At 41.4% G+C, this 17,303-nt stretch overlaps 1 protein-coding gene across 22 annotated transcripts in view; it reads right to left on the reverse strand.

Annotated features, from left to right (window-relative positions):
* Window positions 1–17,303, reverse strand: part of rimbp2b (RIMS binding protein 2b) — an 89,798-nt gene that overhangs the window by 12,174 nt on the left and 60,321 nt on the right. For 13 of the 22 annotated variants that reach the window (XM_035639531.2, XM_035639527.2, XM_035639523.2 and 10 more), the window contains 14 exons: window positions 16,781–16,903; window positions 15,266–15,370; window positions 13,404–13,454; window positions 12,984–13,004; window positions 10,669–10,873; window positions 9,839–9,987; window positions 9,092–9,171; window positions 7,868–7,977; window positions 6,908–7,786; window positions 4,547–4,719; window positions 3,514–4,191; window positions 3,095–3,244; window positions 2,544–2,705; window positions 247–1,026 (listed from right to left, as the gene is read on the reverse strand). In XM_035639531.2, the coding sequence (XP_035495424.1) occupies window positions 247–1,026; window positions 2,544–2,705; window positions 3,095–3,244; window positions 3,514–4,191; window positions 4,547–4,719; window positions 6,908–7,786; window positions 7,868–7,977; window positions 9,092–9,171; window positions 9,839–9,987; window positions 10,669–10,873; window positions 12,984–13,004; window positions 13,404–13,454; window positions 15,266–15,370; window positions 16,781–16,903 (3,666 nt within the window). The remainder of the gene's footprint in view (window positions 1–246; window positions 1,027–2,543; window positions 2,706–3,094; window positions 3,245–3,513; window positions 4,192–4,546; window positions 4,720–6,907; window positions 7,787–7,867; window positions 7,978–9,091; window positions 9,172–9,838; window positions 9,988–10,668; window positions 10,874–12,983; window positions 13,005–13,403; window positions 13,455–15,265; window positions 15,371–16,780; window positions 16,904–17,303) is intronic. The other 9 variants (XM_035639542.2, XM_035639547.2, XM_035639539.2 and 6 more) reach the window with 4 other exon arrangements.

Raw genomic sequence — 17,303 nt, forward strand, 5'->3', positions numbered from 1 at the left:
TGGCCTTTAGGTAAAAAAACAACTTTAAAATCCACCTGACATTCTGAGTAGGAGCAAAGGACTCACACAAACCAAAACATCAAATCAGACCAACCATGAACATGTGATAACTTGTCATAAAATGAAAAAAAAAGCCAAATAAAATAAAAGGAAGTATAATTGTAAAGGAAAAACAAACAACATTAAGAAAACAGAATGGCTGCAGCTTGCGGATGGAAAGTACAGCAGAAAGTGTGAATCACACACCAGCGGCTGGTCCCGGTTGAGCCTGGACAAAGACTGGGCCCTAGCCTCCCTGTGGGGGCTGTAATAGACCCTGTCCAGCTCGTTCGGCCTGCCCTCGCTCAGGGCCCCTTCCCTGGAGCAGTTTCGCGGCCCGGCCTCCCGACCAGGTCCAAAGTGCTCCCTGTTCCTAAAGTCACCCCTGTGTACAAACTTGACTGCAGTCACTGGAACGTCAGCGAACTCCTCCTCCACGCTGCACTGGCGGGTCAGAGTTCTTTTACGGCCCATTGCCAGCGCTCGCCTTTCTACCGGGCCCTCACAGTGAATGATGCGCACGGATCCCCTCAGTGGGCTACCATGAGCATAGTACCCCCGATGACCCCGGCCTAGAGAGCCTTCCTCCTCACTGCCGCAGTCTAAACCACTGTCGGGGCTCTTGGTGTTCTGGCGGTTGGGGCGTCCTAGACTGCGCTCGTCTGCATTGTAGTAGTAACGGCTGTCAGTGAAGCGAGGGGAGGAGCGCTGGCGCTGCAGATGGCGGGAGGTCTTGCTGGAGGTGATATTGTTGTGCATGTGGGTGTCCTGTGGGTACATCCTCCGCTGAATGTGCGGCGTTCCCGGGCGTCCACCCTCTTCAAAGCACAGGCGTTGGCCCATGCTGTCCATGCAGTCCGATTCCTCCTCGGCCACCTCAGGGATGCTGTGGAGACGCTTTCTGCGGAGCGACTTCTGCTTCACCACCTCTCTCTGGAGGTCCCAGCTGTCTCTTTGCTCGGCTAAGTCCTGACGCTTGTAATATGCCTTCGGTCATGACCAGGAGGCCAAGTTCCACAATTTCACAGTTCAGTTAGTTCAATTCAAAAGTTTCAGTTTAGATTTTTGTGGGGGGGTTGAAACGTTTTTCGAAGGTTTAAGCACAGGCAGGAAACAACACAGAATGTGAATAGAACAAATGGGGGAAGACAAAATAAAGACAAAATTAGTTATTTGTGGCAATGTAGTTAGACATGCAGTCTCATTCCTTGAGGAGGAAATGGCATGCTCTGAACAGGAATCTGTAACGGTTAAAATATGGAGTGATATTGATAAACTGAGCATGGGCACAGAGGTTGTGGAGAAGGGAATTTTGCTTGTGGGGAAATCAGAAATATTAAAACAAAAAGTATGTGTCAGACTTAGCTAGTGCCATGGGTTAGGGGTAAATGAAAACATCAATGTTGTGGAGTGAATAAATAAACCATAAATTAATAAATAAACCATAAAAAAGGCCAAAACTACTACATGGAGTTAAGTGGGTTGAAGAATCTGCTACTAAGGACAAACTTCATTTTGCAAAATTAAAAATGTAGTGACACATACCGAACTTTCCTCTAACAAAAAAAATGACAGAAGAAAAATAAGGGGATATTCAACTCTTCCCTTAGCATTATCAATACTATACATATTTTATAATAGTGAGATTTTTTCAGAAGTGGAGGGATTATGTTACAAATAGATTGCAATGACAAAAAGGTGCTGTATAGGTGTATAAAGAGTTAATACACCAATGACCGTGAGCACCAAATTACTGTACCTGATCAACTGGACAAACAGATTTGCAATGATATAGTAATGACCTCTGGTTGCAAGTCTACAATAACACAGAGGACCAATTAGCCACTACAGTAGCTCTCACTCTAACATGGTAGATTTGCTTCATTTACCACACATCATCCCCACTGACAGACCGAAGATCAGGATCATGTACCAACAAATGTTAACATCTACATCGACAACAATAAAATTAAACATTACAACATGACAGACAAACAAAAGTGAATATTTCCATTTAAGTACTCACTTAAATGAGATTCCCATATACCCTTGATATGCCATGATCTTTGATACAGTACAGTATGTTAATATTTGCAATTCAATTTCACATTCTAACATTAGACTTTAAACACTCCCTTGCTCCTTAATGCTCCCTTGGTTCAGTATGTAGTAAGATATAAAGATTTTAGTTCGCAGGCTACTCCTCTCTCATGCTGTTCAGTTATATACACAGCCATTTCCATGAGCTCAGCCCTAGATGAATAAAGCGGTGCTGGAGGGTCGAGGTGAAGGAGCAAGATTGTGCGGGGAGGCCGATTCAGCTAATATAATGTGCGGGTGCTCAGCCAGGCAAAGCCACAAGGGGCCTGGTTGTAGAGCCTGTGAGAGAGAACAAGTATCTCTGCAGGTGGCTGGTCCCTCCCTCCTTCTCTAAACCCCTGGTATTCCCCACCATATATCTTCCCCTGGGCGCCACCACAGACCGAAGGCGTGCAGTTGAGTACCTTAAGAGTGTTGTGAGAGTTGATACTACGCCTGCGGCCTTCCTCCAATTGCATCTCCGAGTAGAGATCTTCCTCGTCCTCCTCCATTATGTCAGACAGGTCGGAACCCCGGCTGCTCTCTGTGTGGTACTCCTCACTGTGGCTATAGTGGTGATGATGGTGCTAGAGGAGAATAAGAGAGAGGGAAAGGGGGTTAGGGTAGAGATGAACAAGTTCATAACTTTATATTCTTATCTCTCTAATTTGGTGACATCTTTGCTGCTTGATTATGTGGCAATTGCCACCTTTTGTATAAGAAGCAGTGGTGCTTACAAAGTTGAGTGTTGGTGAATTCAAATATAAGAATACAATGTGCGAAATTTCAGTTTACAACATGATTTGTTAACACAAATACTTTTTTGACTTCCCTTTTAAAGTATTTATAAAAATGAAAAAACACATTATAGAAAATAAAAGTCTATAAAACTGCTTGCAATTCAGATGCAGAAATACACATTTCATAGAATGTGATGGAATTATTTTATTTTTATTTTACCAAAATGTAGTAGTACCTGTCTGCCCAACTCTGAGCCTCTGAGGAATTCATCCACCGAGGCGCCTCTCCTCCTCGCGTGAGGAGAGTCGTATCCATCCTCCTCCTCGTCAGAGTTGACTGGATGCAACGCGTTACTTCTTTCACTAAAGATATTTCTTTTCTCAATCTGATGAGAGAAATGTTTGACTTTTAGATCTTAAAAAGGATACAAATAATTTATAAAATATAGTATCATAGAAATGTTCAAAAGGTTTAAACATCTACCTTGAAAACGGTAACTGGGTTAGTGGATTCTAAAGTAAGCTGTTCTTCACAAATAAGTAAATATTAAATTATTACATTATTACATGGATGGAATCTGTGTTTTCCCGGCTCAATGCTAGATTCTGTCACATGTTGAGATGAATACTGATTAATAATGAAATCCCCACACACCCGGTTACCCTCGGCAAACACTCTCTGAGCAGCTTCCCTGGCCATGGCCTTGGCGATGGTGTTGGTGATGGGGACTCCCTGAGGCTGCGGAAGGATCCTCTGAGGAGACGGCGATCGCCGTGGCTGGAAGTGGGGCGGCTCTAGGTTGGATCCCCGCGATGGGGGCAGCGGAGACGGGGAGCGCTCCCAGGGCTGGACTGGCCGCAGGCCCGCCTCATGCTCTTTGGTTTCTGGCTCTCTGGCACTTACTAACAGCTTGGACTTGGACACGGGGTGGAGCTGGAAATGAGGCTGGGGTTGAGGAGGAGGAGGAGGATGACAGACAGGCTGCGAGTGCGACTGTGAGTGGGGCAGCGTTTGGGGCTGTGATCGAGACAGAGGCTGCATCTGGGGCTGGGGCTGAGGGTGAGTCGGGGGATAGGTTGACGGGTAAGGAGGATGGGTCTGTGAGTGCACAGGATGGGATTGCGGGTGAGGCATAGGGTGGGGGGTTGCCGTGTCTCGGTGGGAGAGGCGTGGAGAGCCCAAGAGATTGTGTGGGATGATGGCCACAGGCGAGTCCTGGGACTCTCCTTGTGTCGATAACGTCCTTACAATGACTTCCCTGGCCTCCAGACACTGAATCCTGTTTAACTCCACGGTCACATAATCTGCTGTGGGATACAAGACCTCTGCTATCTGCATTCAGAAAGGAACCACAGTCCAAAGTTACCAAGGGGCAATTCAGAAAGTTAGCATGCAAAAGCTCTTACTCCATACCCACACCATCATAAAAACATAACAACATTTATGTGTAGCTCTTATATGTTGGAAATACCTGATTATTCCAGATTATGATAAAACAGATTTGTAGAAGTTTGATAAACTGACCACTTTTAAATTTTGACAAAACATCAGCCCTGGAGGCTTATATCACTTCTCCAGGAGATGGCAACAGAGCACTACTGACAGAATTCACAACTGAGGAAGGTAAAGACTATCTTTTGTTAGACTCAAAACAAATGAGTTGTTCTAAAATCAGTGCATATGGTACCTTTTGTCCCTTTGTGCACACAGCATAGCCAATCACACTGGCCCCGTTGGAGGTTCCTGAAGATGTCAGAGGTGGTGGCTTCCATCTTATCTGCAGGAACCCGGGACTCTGACCACACTGGACCTGCACCTCTTGAGGAGGCAGAGGAGGCCCTGGGGAGCACAACACACTCACTGGAAAAGGAGAGAAGAAAAAAAAGAAAAACAACTCAACAGTGGCTGAACCATTTCTGCCATTCTGATCAAATATGAATGTGCAGACCTCAGCACTACAGTATGGATCTCTTGCATCCGGTAACCATTTCCCAGTGGTATGGAAAAAAAAGGATATCTACACTCTAGGGGAGTCGTGTTGTACAGTATGTCTCAATCTAAAGCACTGTATATAGTTTAACCTTGTTTTGTAAGCAAGAATTTTATTGAAAAATTATTTTAAATAGAATCTTCAATTCTGCTGAAATAAACAGCTGACATTTGCTGTGACAAAATGAGCCAGACAGAGTTGACTGGAGTATTCATTATATAAAAAATATTGTAATTTGGAGGATGATATTTTTGGGTATTTATCTGTATGCAGGTTCATAGTGTGAAAGAATCATTCATATGCATATAAGAAGAAGGCTGAAAAAAACACATTTGCCAACATTTGTATATCAGTGTATGTACTGCAGTATCCTGTTGCCAGCATCTCACTGACAATATTCTATGGAACATAAAAAAAACCCACAGTTTGCTATTTCCACAATCTGTCAGTGTTGGCTACATACTAAACAACATAGCCATCTGTGCATTGCCGTCGCTCCCCTGCAGTCACACAGTGAGAGAGAGTGTGAGCAGACGCAGTCAGCAGTATCGCCGAACTGCGATGTGCAGCTGTGTGTGGGTCAGAGCATCTACATTAATACAATCTTAATAAAATTTTGGAAGACAACTAATGAAGTTGCATTTTTGAAGAGCACACGCTGAGTGTGAAAGCCTAATGTAGACACTGTCCGCCTTATTGAGTTGTCAACCCCCAATACTGGGACTTGTTCAGATGCCTCTGATTAACATGTTCAATATATAGATCATTTAATGAACTCATGGCATGTTAGCTTGTCAGCTGCCAACAGAAAATGTCTGCATCATTCTCTCTCTGTCCTCGCCTGTGTTTCTGCTGCACCCACAACACCATATCTATACTATGACGTACACACTAAACGGTGCCATACATGTAGCTGCCTGTTCTCACTTCACGTTCTCACTTTAAAAGATTTCCAGTAGCAAGAAAACCAAATCTGTGAGACCCAAGTTAACACTGGCAACGGCAAAGCATCGAGTGTTATGTAGCTCAGCAAATACTTTGCAAAGAAAATGAGAAAATCATTGCACTTTTCTTTATTTGCTTTTCTACAATGCACGTGTCTTATCTTATTACAGTAGTACACACATAAATCCTCGAGGGAAATCTAAAAGTGGCCGGGGACAAACTAAAAGGGCAGATATGTTCGTCAGGTTTGTAAAAGTAACATGCTGGAAGTGTGTGGCTGAGTAAATAAACAGATTGCTGTGTTGGATGTAAATTATCAGTTGGTTTTTAATCAAGGAATATCAGATGACCCCTCAAACAGAACTGAATATTAGACTACAATAATGGAGATCAGATTGGGGTAATCAAGAGAGCATGAGATGTTAAAACTTTGTAATAAATACATCTTATACAAAACTTGCATACTGACTAAATTTGCAGACACTACTTTGGCTCAGATCGAGTGTTCTCTTTAAACTTGTTTCCAGCCACAGCAGAGAGCTACTTTCTCGGAACCAAACAGTAGAGACAGACTAGCAAGTAAATATAGCAAAGCATTTCTCAGGAGTGGGAGGAGTGAATGTTTATACATTTGCCATGTGACTTATACCATTCCTCCAAATGAATGCTAAAGTTGCTTTGTGCCTGTTGGATGAGTAGATAAGGAAATATTGTAGTCAATCTTAACTTTATACTGCCCCCAAGTGGCCAAAACACAATTTAATGCAAGTTTAATCAACAAAAAAAATGCTTGTTTAAGCAACAATAATGTCTGCACCAAATTTTATGGTTATCCATCCAGCAGCTGAGATGATTCACCCTAAACCACAGATATCAATTTCACTGTGACGCCAGAGGAAGAGTCAGGGGCTCATTCATATTTGTACCAATTATAATGGCAATATTTCAGCCTGAGCCAAAGTGATGAAACAAACCCAGTGAGCGAACCTACCAATAGACCAACAGTGCCATAAACGTACGTCCTGCTGTTGTTATACAACCAAACACCACAAAGTAAAAAAAATGCAGATGAAGCGTATAAGTGCAAGTGTGAGTAATATTTTGAAGGCTGACCTGCAGGCTGAGTGCAGAACTCCACAGAGATTTCCCTCTTCTCCCTTTGATCCATTGGAAGCTGCCAAGGCACCTGATGAGGCTGCGCCACAACTTTCACCTTATAAACTGTCATGGACTTCAGGTTGAAGAACTTGTACTTGTAGCCTCCTGCCTTTACCATGTCGTACTCTGCACCATTGAGGAAGATGGTGTGACTGTAGTTGCTGTTGCTGGGCATCCAAGAGAGCTCAGCTGAGACCTGTGTGATGCTGTCCACCCGCAGGTAGTACGGTGCCACCACTACATCCTTTCCTACTAGCATAGTGCACCGGAGCTCATCCGACGGACCCCGGTCTGTGATGCTCTGCACTGAGATACGGTAGGTGTTGGTCACTAGATTGAGTTTTTCAATAAGAGACTTTGTCCTGCCCCCATAGGGGACACTCATGCGTACCTCCTTATCCACCAAGACATTGTAGCCACTGATGGGACCCCAGCCTGGCGGGACCACAGGAGGATCCCAACCAATAATAACACTCTTGGCCAGTTGTTTAATCAGGTTGATGCGGCGGGGATAAGGCACAATGTCTTCACCAATTTCGTCAATACTGACATCCAACATTCCTGTTCCATTGCTGGAAGAACCCAGGAGGTCAATGCCCACGCTGCTGGTACTTAGACAGTCTAGTTTACTGTCAGACAGCAAGCTACTTATGCTTGTTCCTGTTCGTGTTCCTGTGCCAACCCCCAGTCTCTGAGGCCCCAGGCTACTGTGGTTGAGGTAGCCAGGTTGTTTAGCCACTGTGTCCCTGGGCTGCCCAGAAGATGTCTCCTCATCTTGGACAAAATCCACAAAATTGGATGGGACGAGTCCCCGCTGTCCATCCAGCAGCTCTCCTGAGAAACAGGCAAAGCATAATTGGTATTGTGGTGATACTAAGGGGAAAAACAACAATCAATAACCAAGTCAGGTCAGACCTTCATAGAAGCCATCCTCATCCATTGTCCCGTAAACGTAGAGGTACTTTCCTGCCACCAGGGGGAGCTCTGCCTCAGGATGCTCGTTAGGCCCATCATAAGGATTATAACTATAGCAAAAACATAAATGAATAATTTTACTTACAAAGCATTATATTCAATACAGTTTTTGTTTACAATTGTACAATTTATGCACTTGAGGATTTTTATGTCAAACACATATTCCCTAACATGTATGTCAAGGAAAGTGATTTGCTAAGTGCTGCTTTAAAAGGTATGAAGTTTTATCCTCATGAATTTTTAAGAAATATGACAAGAGCTGAAGACAGATTGGGTTGAAAGCTCTGGCTCGGTTTCACATTCTTGTGCTATGAGGATTCCAATTATTTTTTGTGCTGACAGACCATTTTCTTCAGACAGAAACACTGAATCATCTTTACACTGCAGAAGCTCTGTGAGAGAAAGCAAATAATCTCAGAAGTTTGTCCAGCACAATAAAAAGCCAGTTTTTTGGGCCACCTCTCATAATTATCCCCCTCTCTTAGGATGGTTTTAGCATCACTTTGGCCTAGGAGGTTTTGAAATGTTAACACAAAGCTCCTGTTGACATTTACCTTGACAATACACAGAAACCAATGCAACAAAAAGAAAAATAATGTACAATCAAATCTGCTTTAGGCTTTAATTCAGCAGGCCCTCGAGGCAAATCATAAATATGTCCATAAATAAATGTCCTTCAGGGCCCTTCAGATCAAGGTCAGGGTGAACACAATGCATAAGTAGCAGTCACTTGACAGTTTCTTGTCATCACTGACAATCAGCAAAATAAAAGTAGATGCTGAATGTCACACTTTCCAGGCAAAATGGACAAACTGTACGGGAAAAGCCATGCATGGCACTAATAAATGTGAGGATTTGTTTGAGCCAGTTGTTTTGGATAAAAGCAGCTGCGATTAGCAACATCTTCACCACATCAGATCCTTCACCAAAAAGAAGTTCCAGCCATTGCATGAGAAAGGTTAGTGTGAAATGGTGTCACTAAGTATAGGCCTCAAAGGGATGTTGTACAAATTTTAAAAAGGCCCTTGATTGGTAAAAAGTTCTCCACCCCTGCTTCAAAACAATGTTAACATGTTATGATTTTGTCTATTTTCAGTGTTCCAAATGAAACTAAATAAACTTTAAATATAGGTGGATCGGTAATAGTGGGTTGTGTAGGCGTACCTGTACCGAGCAATACACAGACGAACCTTCCCTGTGAATCTAGGTTTTGACCTGGTGGTAGAGCTCAGCTCTTTGTCCATCTAGATAAGGAAAAAAAATAGGTAAAAATAATCCTATTTCCAACATCAGATGTTTTTATCGTTCACATTTTTCCGAAGACAAATTGGATAGAATAATTCGGCATCAACATTTTGTATAAAAATTCAAAGATGTTCAGAGCCAAAGTGCAAAAGTCATTTAGTACCACGCCGAGCTAACTATTTCTATTTTTCAAAACAAAAGTGATGTATATTTATTCCAACTAGTCTGCCTGAATGAGTAATACGGGTAGCCTCATGCATCAATGTAGCATAGATTTTCTATTACATATAAATTTAACGTGAATTATATTACTTAGATTAAAACGAAGCAGCATTTTCCCCAAAATTGTTAAAAGAGCTGTCTGTACAAAAGAGCAAAAAAGGTACAAGACAGGTAACATATGTACCACTGGTGAGCTGAGCTTACTTAATGCTGTTTAGGAGGCACTCTTATGTCTGGTTTTGTCACTTGGTGATGGTGGACATACCTAACAAAAGGACTCTAATTGGGTAAACGGCAGAAAAAAACACTGAAATATTAGGGATTCTTCTCTACTGCAGCCCCGTGTTGTCATTTAGGATGTGTAGATAGACTGCCTTGTGAAGCTTAAAGAAAGTTGCAATAAAACAGCAGCCATATGGCATGCAAACAGACATTATCGGATACCTCCGAGATGAAAGCCCGTGCTGGGATGCTGACTCGACTGCGAGTGAGGAATGTTGGCTTGACAGAGAGGAGCTCAGGCTTATCTCCACTGATCTGGAGTGGTCGAATGAACTCCGATATCAAAGATCTGCTTGATTGAGTCTCATTGCCTGTGGAACAAACAGAACGTCTCTCATCAGATCCTCACATCACATTTAAGTAAGAAAACTTTTATCAATCATATAATATATAGAGTTCATTCACTAAACTGCTGTCCATGCCTGTTTCAGAGGGATATGGATGAAGGAGAGACAAATAATAGAACACAGAAAAAGAAAATTTAAAATATTCAAAACATTCACTGCTTCAAAATTAAACCATAAAAAAGTAGAAACACCTTCTGCAGAGACATATCTGATTGTACCCTGTACAGTTTGGTATCAGTCTACCTGCCTATTGTCCCTTAAAGGCTTAACCGCTTGAATGGATTATTGATTTACTAATAATTTGGTTAAGCAGGTATCATCCAGGTAGATATCTCCCTGTAATACAATATTAACTTTCCAATAACTTGTAACCGTACATAATTACAGTTTTATAGCAAGAGTTGGATGATAAACACTGCTATAATAAGTGAAGCATTTGAGTATTCAAGTCAAAAGCAGAGAACAGGCTCTGCCAGGGAGAGGCTCTTTTAATGCAGATTAAGTCTGAAGCCCGACTCCTCAGACTTCTCTGCCGGCATCTCTCACATGACAGAAAGGATACACTTATTAAGCTGCACAGTACTTTGGTAAGAGTTGGCATAATAAAAGGGTTAGCACTGAGCATCAATAAGATCCTACACATACCTTTTCCTATGGGGGCAGCCAGTCCATTAAGAAGCTGGGACAGGGTTTTGCTGGGTGACCCAGGAGATTCGCATAAATTTAAAGGCTCAGTGCTGAGGATATCAAACTTCCCAGCCTGGAGTCGGAACTTCTCCAGCTCTTTTGACAGGAGGTTGAACTGCTCACTCTGATTCCGACATTTTTCCTCCAGCTCGCGCACTTTGGCCTGATGATGGTGAGGAAGGAGAGTCATTGAGGAAGGAGTGAGAGACAGAAAGATAAAGAAAGAGATAAAAAAAAGAAGAAAAAAGACAGAAGGGCAAGTAGATGAGGACAGGGAGAAACAGGGTGGTACAAAAAGAGAGAAGCAAAAGGGAAATGAAAGTAAGGAAAGAACAGTATGTAGGACAGAACATTATGCACACAGAAATACTACACACAAATATGTACAGTATTTACTGTAAGTATATCATTTCATACTTCTACTGTGAAAACATAAAGAGAACAAGGAAGGACATTTTACTGTAGACTGTGACTTAAAACATTTGGATCAGTCATCACAGAGAATAAAACCTCAAGAAATAACTTAACCACTACTGACTGTACAGTTTCAAATCACATGCAAAGCATCATAATACTGAAAATAAAAAAAGCCTCTTTCCTTACGGAAGTATGCATAACACAATCTGCATAGTTTCTTAGAGGACGAGCATGATGATATTCTATATTTTTACTTATTGTCAAGCAATACTCTGAAAAGACCAAAATCAACAAGAACGAGTATTATCTTTGTAGTCAAAGTCTGGTATTGAATATACCTCTGTGCCGTAGAGATCCTTTGTTGTTCAAAAACTATTAAAAACACATTAATTGAAGTCAATCTCTGAACACTAACTGTATGCTCTGCAGAGCCCCAAATGTGAAGCTGCAAATGGCTCCATAAAATTTGCTAAAAACTAGTGCCCAGTGCTTTTAGGAAATACTTTGACTTTTTCAAAATGAAAGTACAAATTTGTGACTATAAAGAATACCTATTTTTAAAGATTCACATCTACACGGGGAAGCTGTTAAATATTGTTCATGATGGACTTTTTGGAAGGATTTATTAACAATATCAAAAATCAAAAATATCATCGTACATACTTTAAGAGCAGGAAACTAAAAGTTTGCACAAGGTAACACAAAATTAACTTATTCGTTTGAGCAGGAATGATGGAAATTCCACGTGCTACAGCATGATTTCTCAAGTTGAGCGGTGCCATGCATCAGCAGCCACTTCTCGATGTGAAGCACTGAAGCCACCATGGATTTTTTTCTTTAGCACTACCCAACACACAGCAACTCCTGCTGCAACATTATTCTGCACGCTGCTCTGTTAAAACACTTGGAGTCCATTTCATGCACAGTGGGTTGTTGGCTGGATATCACATGCTGTTAGCAAACAGAAAATTAGTAAATGAAGAGGTAATAGTTTCAACAGTATGATACAGCTCTAAGTTGTATGCCAACTTAAAAGGATTTCAAAAACATGCTGGATAACATACATGCAATGCTACAAGAGGAAAGAATCACATTCATCACTATTTGGCAATGTGATCCTTTGATAACAAAGCAGTACTACCTACTGTATGTGACAATATATATAAAAAATGGGTAATAATTCACTATGAATTATCTGCAAACACAGACTTCCAGACATGTTATTGCAATTTATTTTTACAGATTGAATATATTTTCTACATATCGTAGTCATATTTTTGTTTGTTTACATCTAAACACAAGCTTAAAAAAATAGTCTCTGGTCTCATGAATTTAAATTTGCATGGCTCAATTTAAAATGGGCTTTGATTATGTGGAACTGAGGTCAGTCAGGGAGTTCCCAGGCATTTATTTTTAATTAAAGTCGATACATATTCTGAAACTTTCTGACTCTTTTCATCAATTTTTTGGTGAGTTTAGCTGAAATTTTCTTTATGATCAAGTCAGACCCGTATGTGCTGTCAATCAAGTCTGTCAAAGAGCCCTCTGACTTGTGAGTTTGCTTAATTGGGAAACATAAAAGAAAGATTGCTCTGAAGCAGCTCTGAATTGTTCTGAAAACCAAAAAGACAATGACCACCGATAAAACAGTTCATAATCGATGTCTGCTTCATGTTGCCTTTCACGTTTTGACTACCACATAAATTCAAGACTGAGATCTTGAAGAAAAAATCCTTCTGCAATGTGATCACCATACATCTTGGGCTGCAGTAAACAAAAGGGGACTTTACACCATATTGACTATATTAGTAAAAAAAGAAAAATCAAGTAAATAAATAAAAGCAATTCTGAAATACCTGCATGCTGTCCAAGTGGTTCTGTATAAGCATAAACACACACCAGTACAGTGAACAGAGATGTAGGAAAGAATTAAAGCACAATTACACATCTTCAAAGCACATGGCTCTTATACATATCACCCTATTGTAAGCCTAATAGAAAGAAGAAATAAAAGATAGATAATGTCAGTCTGTGAAATTTGTTAGATTTATTCAATTTTCTGACAAAGAAAAGTTTTAATATGAACTTCAAAAGTCAATTTAACAATATTGTAAAATGTAAATCTATGTACTCAACCCAGGATTCATATTTTTAAAAATGAGAGGTAAAAAAAAAGAAAAGGAAAACAAATATTCGGGTACGAGGTCAAGAAGAGCAGGAAATGGCTCTAGAAATATACACAGGTCTTGCCCCCGCCCAAGAGTCCAGACGCTCACCTCTAACAGATGGACAGCGCCTTCATGTTCCTTTTTAGCCTCAACCTGAGCCTAGGAAACACAGGGTGCAGTGTTTCAGTTCACGTTCATTTATATGCAGTTTAGTTTCCATTTAAAACACCAATGACAGGCATGTACAACGAAATCAGAAACACCTTTACATTCAATGGTGCACAGGGTGAAAATGGTTGAAAAGAGAGCCACAGTCCAAGTTATTTATTTTTCCTCACAGTTAACATTCACCAACAGTGTCCTGATTTTAACCACTATTAATTCCTACTCAACCACAACCATTTAAATATATTGTGGCTTTTCTTACACCATTTTCACCTTTTATATTTTATGTATTGTTAAGTCTAGTTAACTCTCAAAACAGTGACTTATGCAACATGAGACAATTATATGCTTGCAGGTAAATCAGTAGAGTAGAGAACTAAAACTAGTGAAAAACAACAGTCCTGCAATAAATCCTCCTGTCAATAAGGTTATAAAGTTGAGTTTATATTAACATTGTTTTAGAAAGTTGTTCGATTCATCTGTATGTTATTTTTTAAAACTGGAGTTTATGGTGGCATTGAACTATATCGCTTTATGCAGAAGATGTGCATCTGTTATTTAGCCTAACCTCATTGACTAAAGGGGTTGGACAAAATAATAGAAACATATGCTTACATAACAAAGTACAATTCGACAACACCACAGACTGCCACCTTTGAATGACGTCATGAAGTTATCCCAACGCCTCTCTGAAATGGTTTCAACACAAACTGAACATTTTAACGTTCATTAGGCAGGATTAATTACAGCACTGCCAAGTTGGATGTTTTAGTTTTAGCTAGACCCAATGAATTACAATACAGGTCTCTGAATTATTATTATATTATCATTTCTCTTTATATAATTACTACCTCCTGTAGATGTTGTTGTCAGGGTATATGCTTCAAACCAACATAATTGTAAACAAATATAAAATGATGTTGCATCAATAATAAATTGCGGAGGCTAGTGCATACAAGAAGAAAAAGGTTAGTGAATCATAGCTAAATACATACTATTTTTCTTATGGGAACTAGAGACATATGTTGAGAAAAACAAGTGTTCCACATGAATATGGGAGCATCTGTGGACTTTTCATAAATCTACTTTGCAGGCAATTAATTTAGGAGGAATGCAGAGAGGAGAGAGCAGCCAGTGTCTGACGGAAGATAAGGCAGTAATGAGCTTCTGTTAATGAGAGAAAAAAGCTGAGAACTCTGACTGTGAATGGCGGACTGAAGTTAGAGCAACACTGCAGCAACACTGGGTTATCACACGGTGTCTGGAGAAGCATCGGTGACAATTCCTATCACGTTCACGCTATCAGGAATCTCAACCCTTGCTAGGCTTGCTTTGACATTCCAGTCAGCTCCAGGGCACAGAGGAGGAAGACCAACCATCGGATGGCCCGGGCCAGCATTTTTTTGTTTAAGCAAGCCTCCAAAAAGTGTCAAATCTACTCAGGGTTTTGAATGTTTGATTTGGTTGCTTGTAACAAACAAGGGGAGCACTCCTGAAATGTTGAGCACTCAGGGTTTGGAGAGTGATAGACAGCTGAGGGATGAGGTTAAGAGGATGCATTAGGGGAGGTCCAGTAGTGCCACTGCTGAAGATTTTCAGAGGAGTGATTGCTATAGCCTGTAGAGAGCTCTATTCTATGCTGTGGTCTCTACAATAAAGTCTTTGAGTGGACTTTGACCTACGTTGGACCACACCGGTGCTCATCAAAAAGCTCTTTGAACCATGACACAGGCACAGGCTGGGCAAACAATAGAGTTCCAATCCCTTTTGGTACTGTGAGTGTTATGTATTCCGAGTATCCTTACCTTCTGAAGAATGTCAATCTCTTGCTGCTTGGCATTGAGTACAGCCAAGGCCTGCTCATGCTCCAACTCTAGCTGCTGCCTCCGCTCTGCAGCCTCGCGCATATGCTGTCCACAGGGGGTGCAGGGGTGGAGAGCCAGGGGGGAGGGTTGTTGGGGGGGAGGGCATAGAGAGGGCTGCTGTTAGTGGAACTAAAATCTAAATAAATAAAACGGCACTGAGCCAACACAAAATTCATCTCCAGTTATCTACTCCACACTCAGAGACAACACAGGTGTTACATGTGCACGGACATCACACACAGAGAGGCTGAGTAACAGTGTGCTGGTCTTTCAACCCTGAACAACAACAGAGACATAAACTATGCCACAGCAAATGCCATGTGAGAACAGTTTATGTCAAATGATCCGCATGTGAGATCAGATCAGTTTTGCACAACAGTGCTTATGGATGAGGACTAGAGGTGCTTTGCTGTGTGAACAAAAAAAACACTAACATCAATCCACAGATAGGTTTGCTGCCCCCTTTAGGTAACACAATACCTGTCAGAAGTCTAGTTAGTAGGGCTCTTTGAAAAGCTGTCCTCAGCGACGTTGTCTTTGCATGATCAATACAAGGTTTTGCATTACATGAAAAGGGTTAGCAAACTTCATAGCGTGCTCACTTGTCTGTGGTCATCCACAACAACAAAAGAAGCCATACAATACAAGGAACTGAATGCTAGGCTCTTCATAATACAATAATGCCTGCGTCATCCAGTCACATCACTGCTCCCCCACTATATGTGAATATTTGCGACACTGTAAAGTGAAAGAAGCGAATGACATTTTCATGCCAGTAAAAATTAAGGTCTAAGATAGGTAATGTCATCAAACTTGTAGGTGACATTATCATCGTGAAGGGTGACCCACTTTCTCTATCTCCTCTTCCGCCCCCTTCCCGTCGTCACAAAGCCAAACTCTTGTCCTGCCTCATGCAAAAATTACATTCCACATTGCTGTGGTCATATAGCCAGGTCACAATTCGTATGTCTGGTAAGCAGCCCACGGATAAAGGGAGAGATGAGCACAGCCACTGAGTTTGACAGAAAGCATTCAGAATGGGACTGAATAGGACTGCTCCCTTACAGAAGGACATAGCAGTGATACCTTATAAATCTAGCAGAGGGAGAGAGGACAGGCAGGAAAGGAAAGGTTAGGGATTGTAGGACAACATGAAAGGGCGCAAAAAGAAAGGAAAGGGGGGCAGACTGCTCCAAGCTTCTACTCTTTCACAGCTCCTGGTCAGAACTCCAAACACGACACTGGAAGGCAACAGACATGTCAGGGACATTAGAAAGAATTTTGGTAGATAACCAGATGGAGGCAGTGTAGCACAAGTAGGAGAAGGGGTACTGGCAAAGGGTTAGGCTCTGAGAAAACACCTGAATTAGGAATCCCATGATAGGCGGACAACTAGAACTAGAAATATCCAACGTATTGACAGACAGCGTCTGCCATTGGAGCCAGCTTCCTCACCTTGAGCACCTGCTCTAGGTTCTCCAGTTTGCCTTGGAGCTGGTTCCTCTCCCACAGGGCTAAATCTCTCTCCTGCGTCACAGCACCAAGGGTCTCTTTGAGCTGGGCATACTCAGACTTCACCTGTGCAGACACGACAAGCAAGGAGCAAAGTGGCTCAGTTTGAGTGACTGAGAGGGCAGATGCACTACAGTTAGTAAATCAGCTTGTTTTCAGTTTTAACCAGTTGCACCTTTAGAAATGATTTTCATGCTGCCCTGGACTGGTTTTTAGACTCTTTGGGAACACTCTAGTGTGGTTGTGGTCAAATAGTGTTCATGCTATGACGCTGATAAGAATGTAGACATAGAAAATAGATAAATGGATGGATATTGTACACATTAACCACTCTTGTTTCTTTATAATAAGCTGTTGTTTTTTTGTTTTGGAGAAAATTGCATGTACCTGACCAGGATTTTTGTTGCAAAATGATAAAAAAAAAGTGTAAATAAACACAGTTTGGTTTATAATCAACTCTTCCCAC

The sequence above is a fragment of the Scophthalmus maximus genome, chromosome 19 (assembly GCF_022379125.1).
Source record: "Scophthalmus maximus strain ysfricsl-2021 chromosome 19, ASM2237912v1, whole genome shotgun sequence".
Lineage (NCBI taxonomy): Eukaryota > Metazoa > Chordata > Actinopteri > Pleuronectiformes > Scophthalmidae > Scophthalmus > Scophthalmus maximus.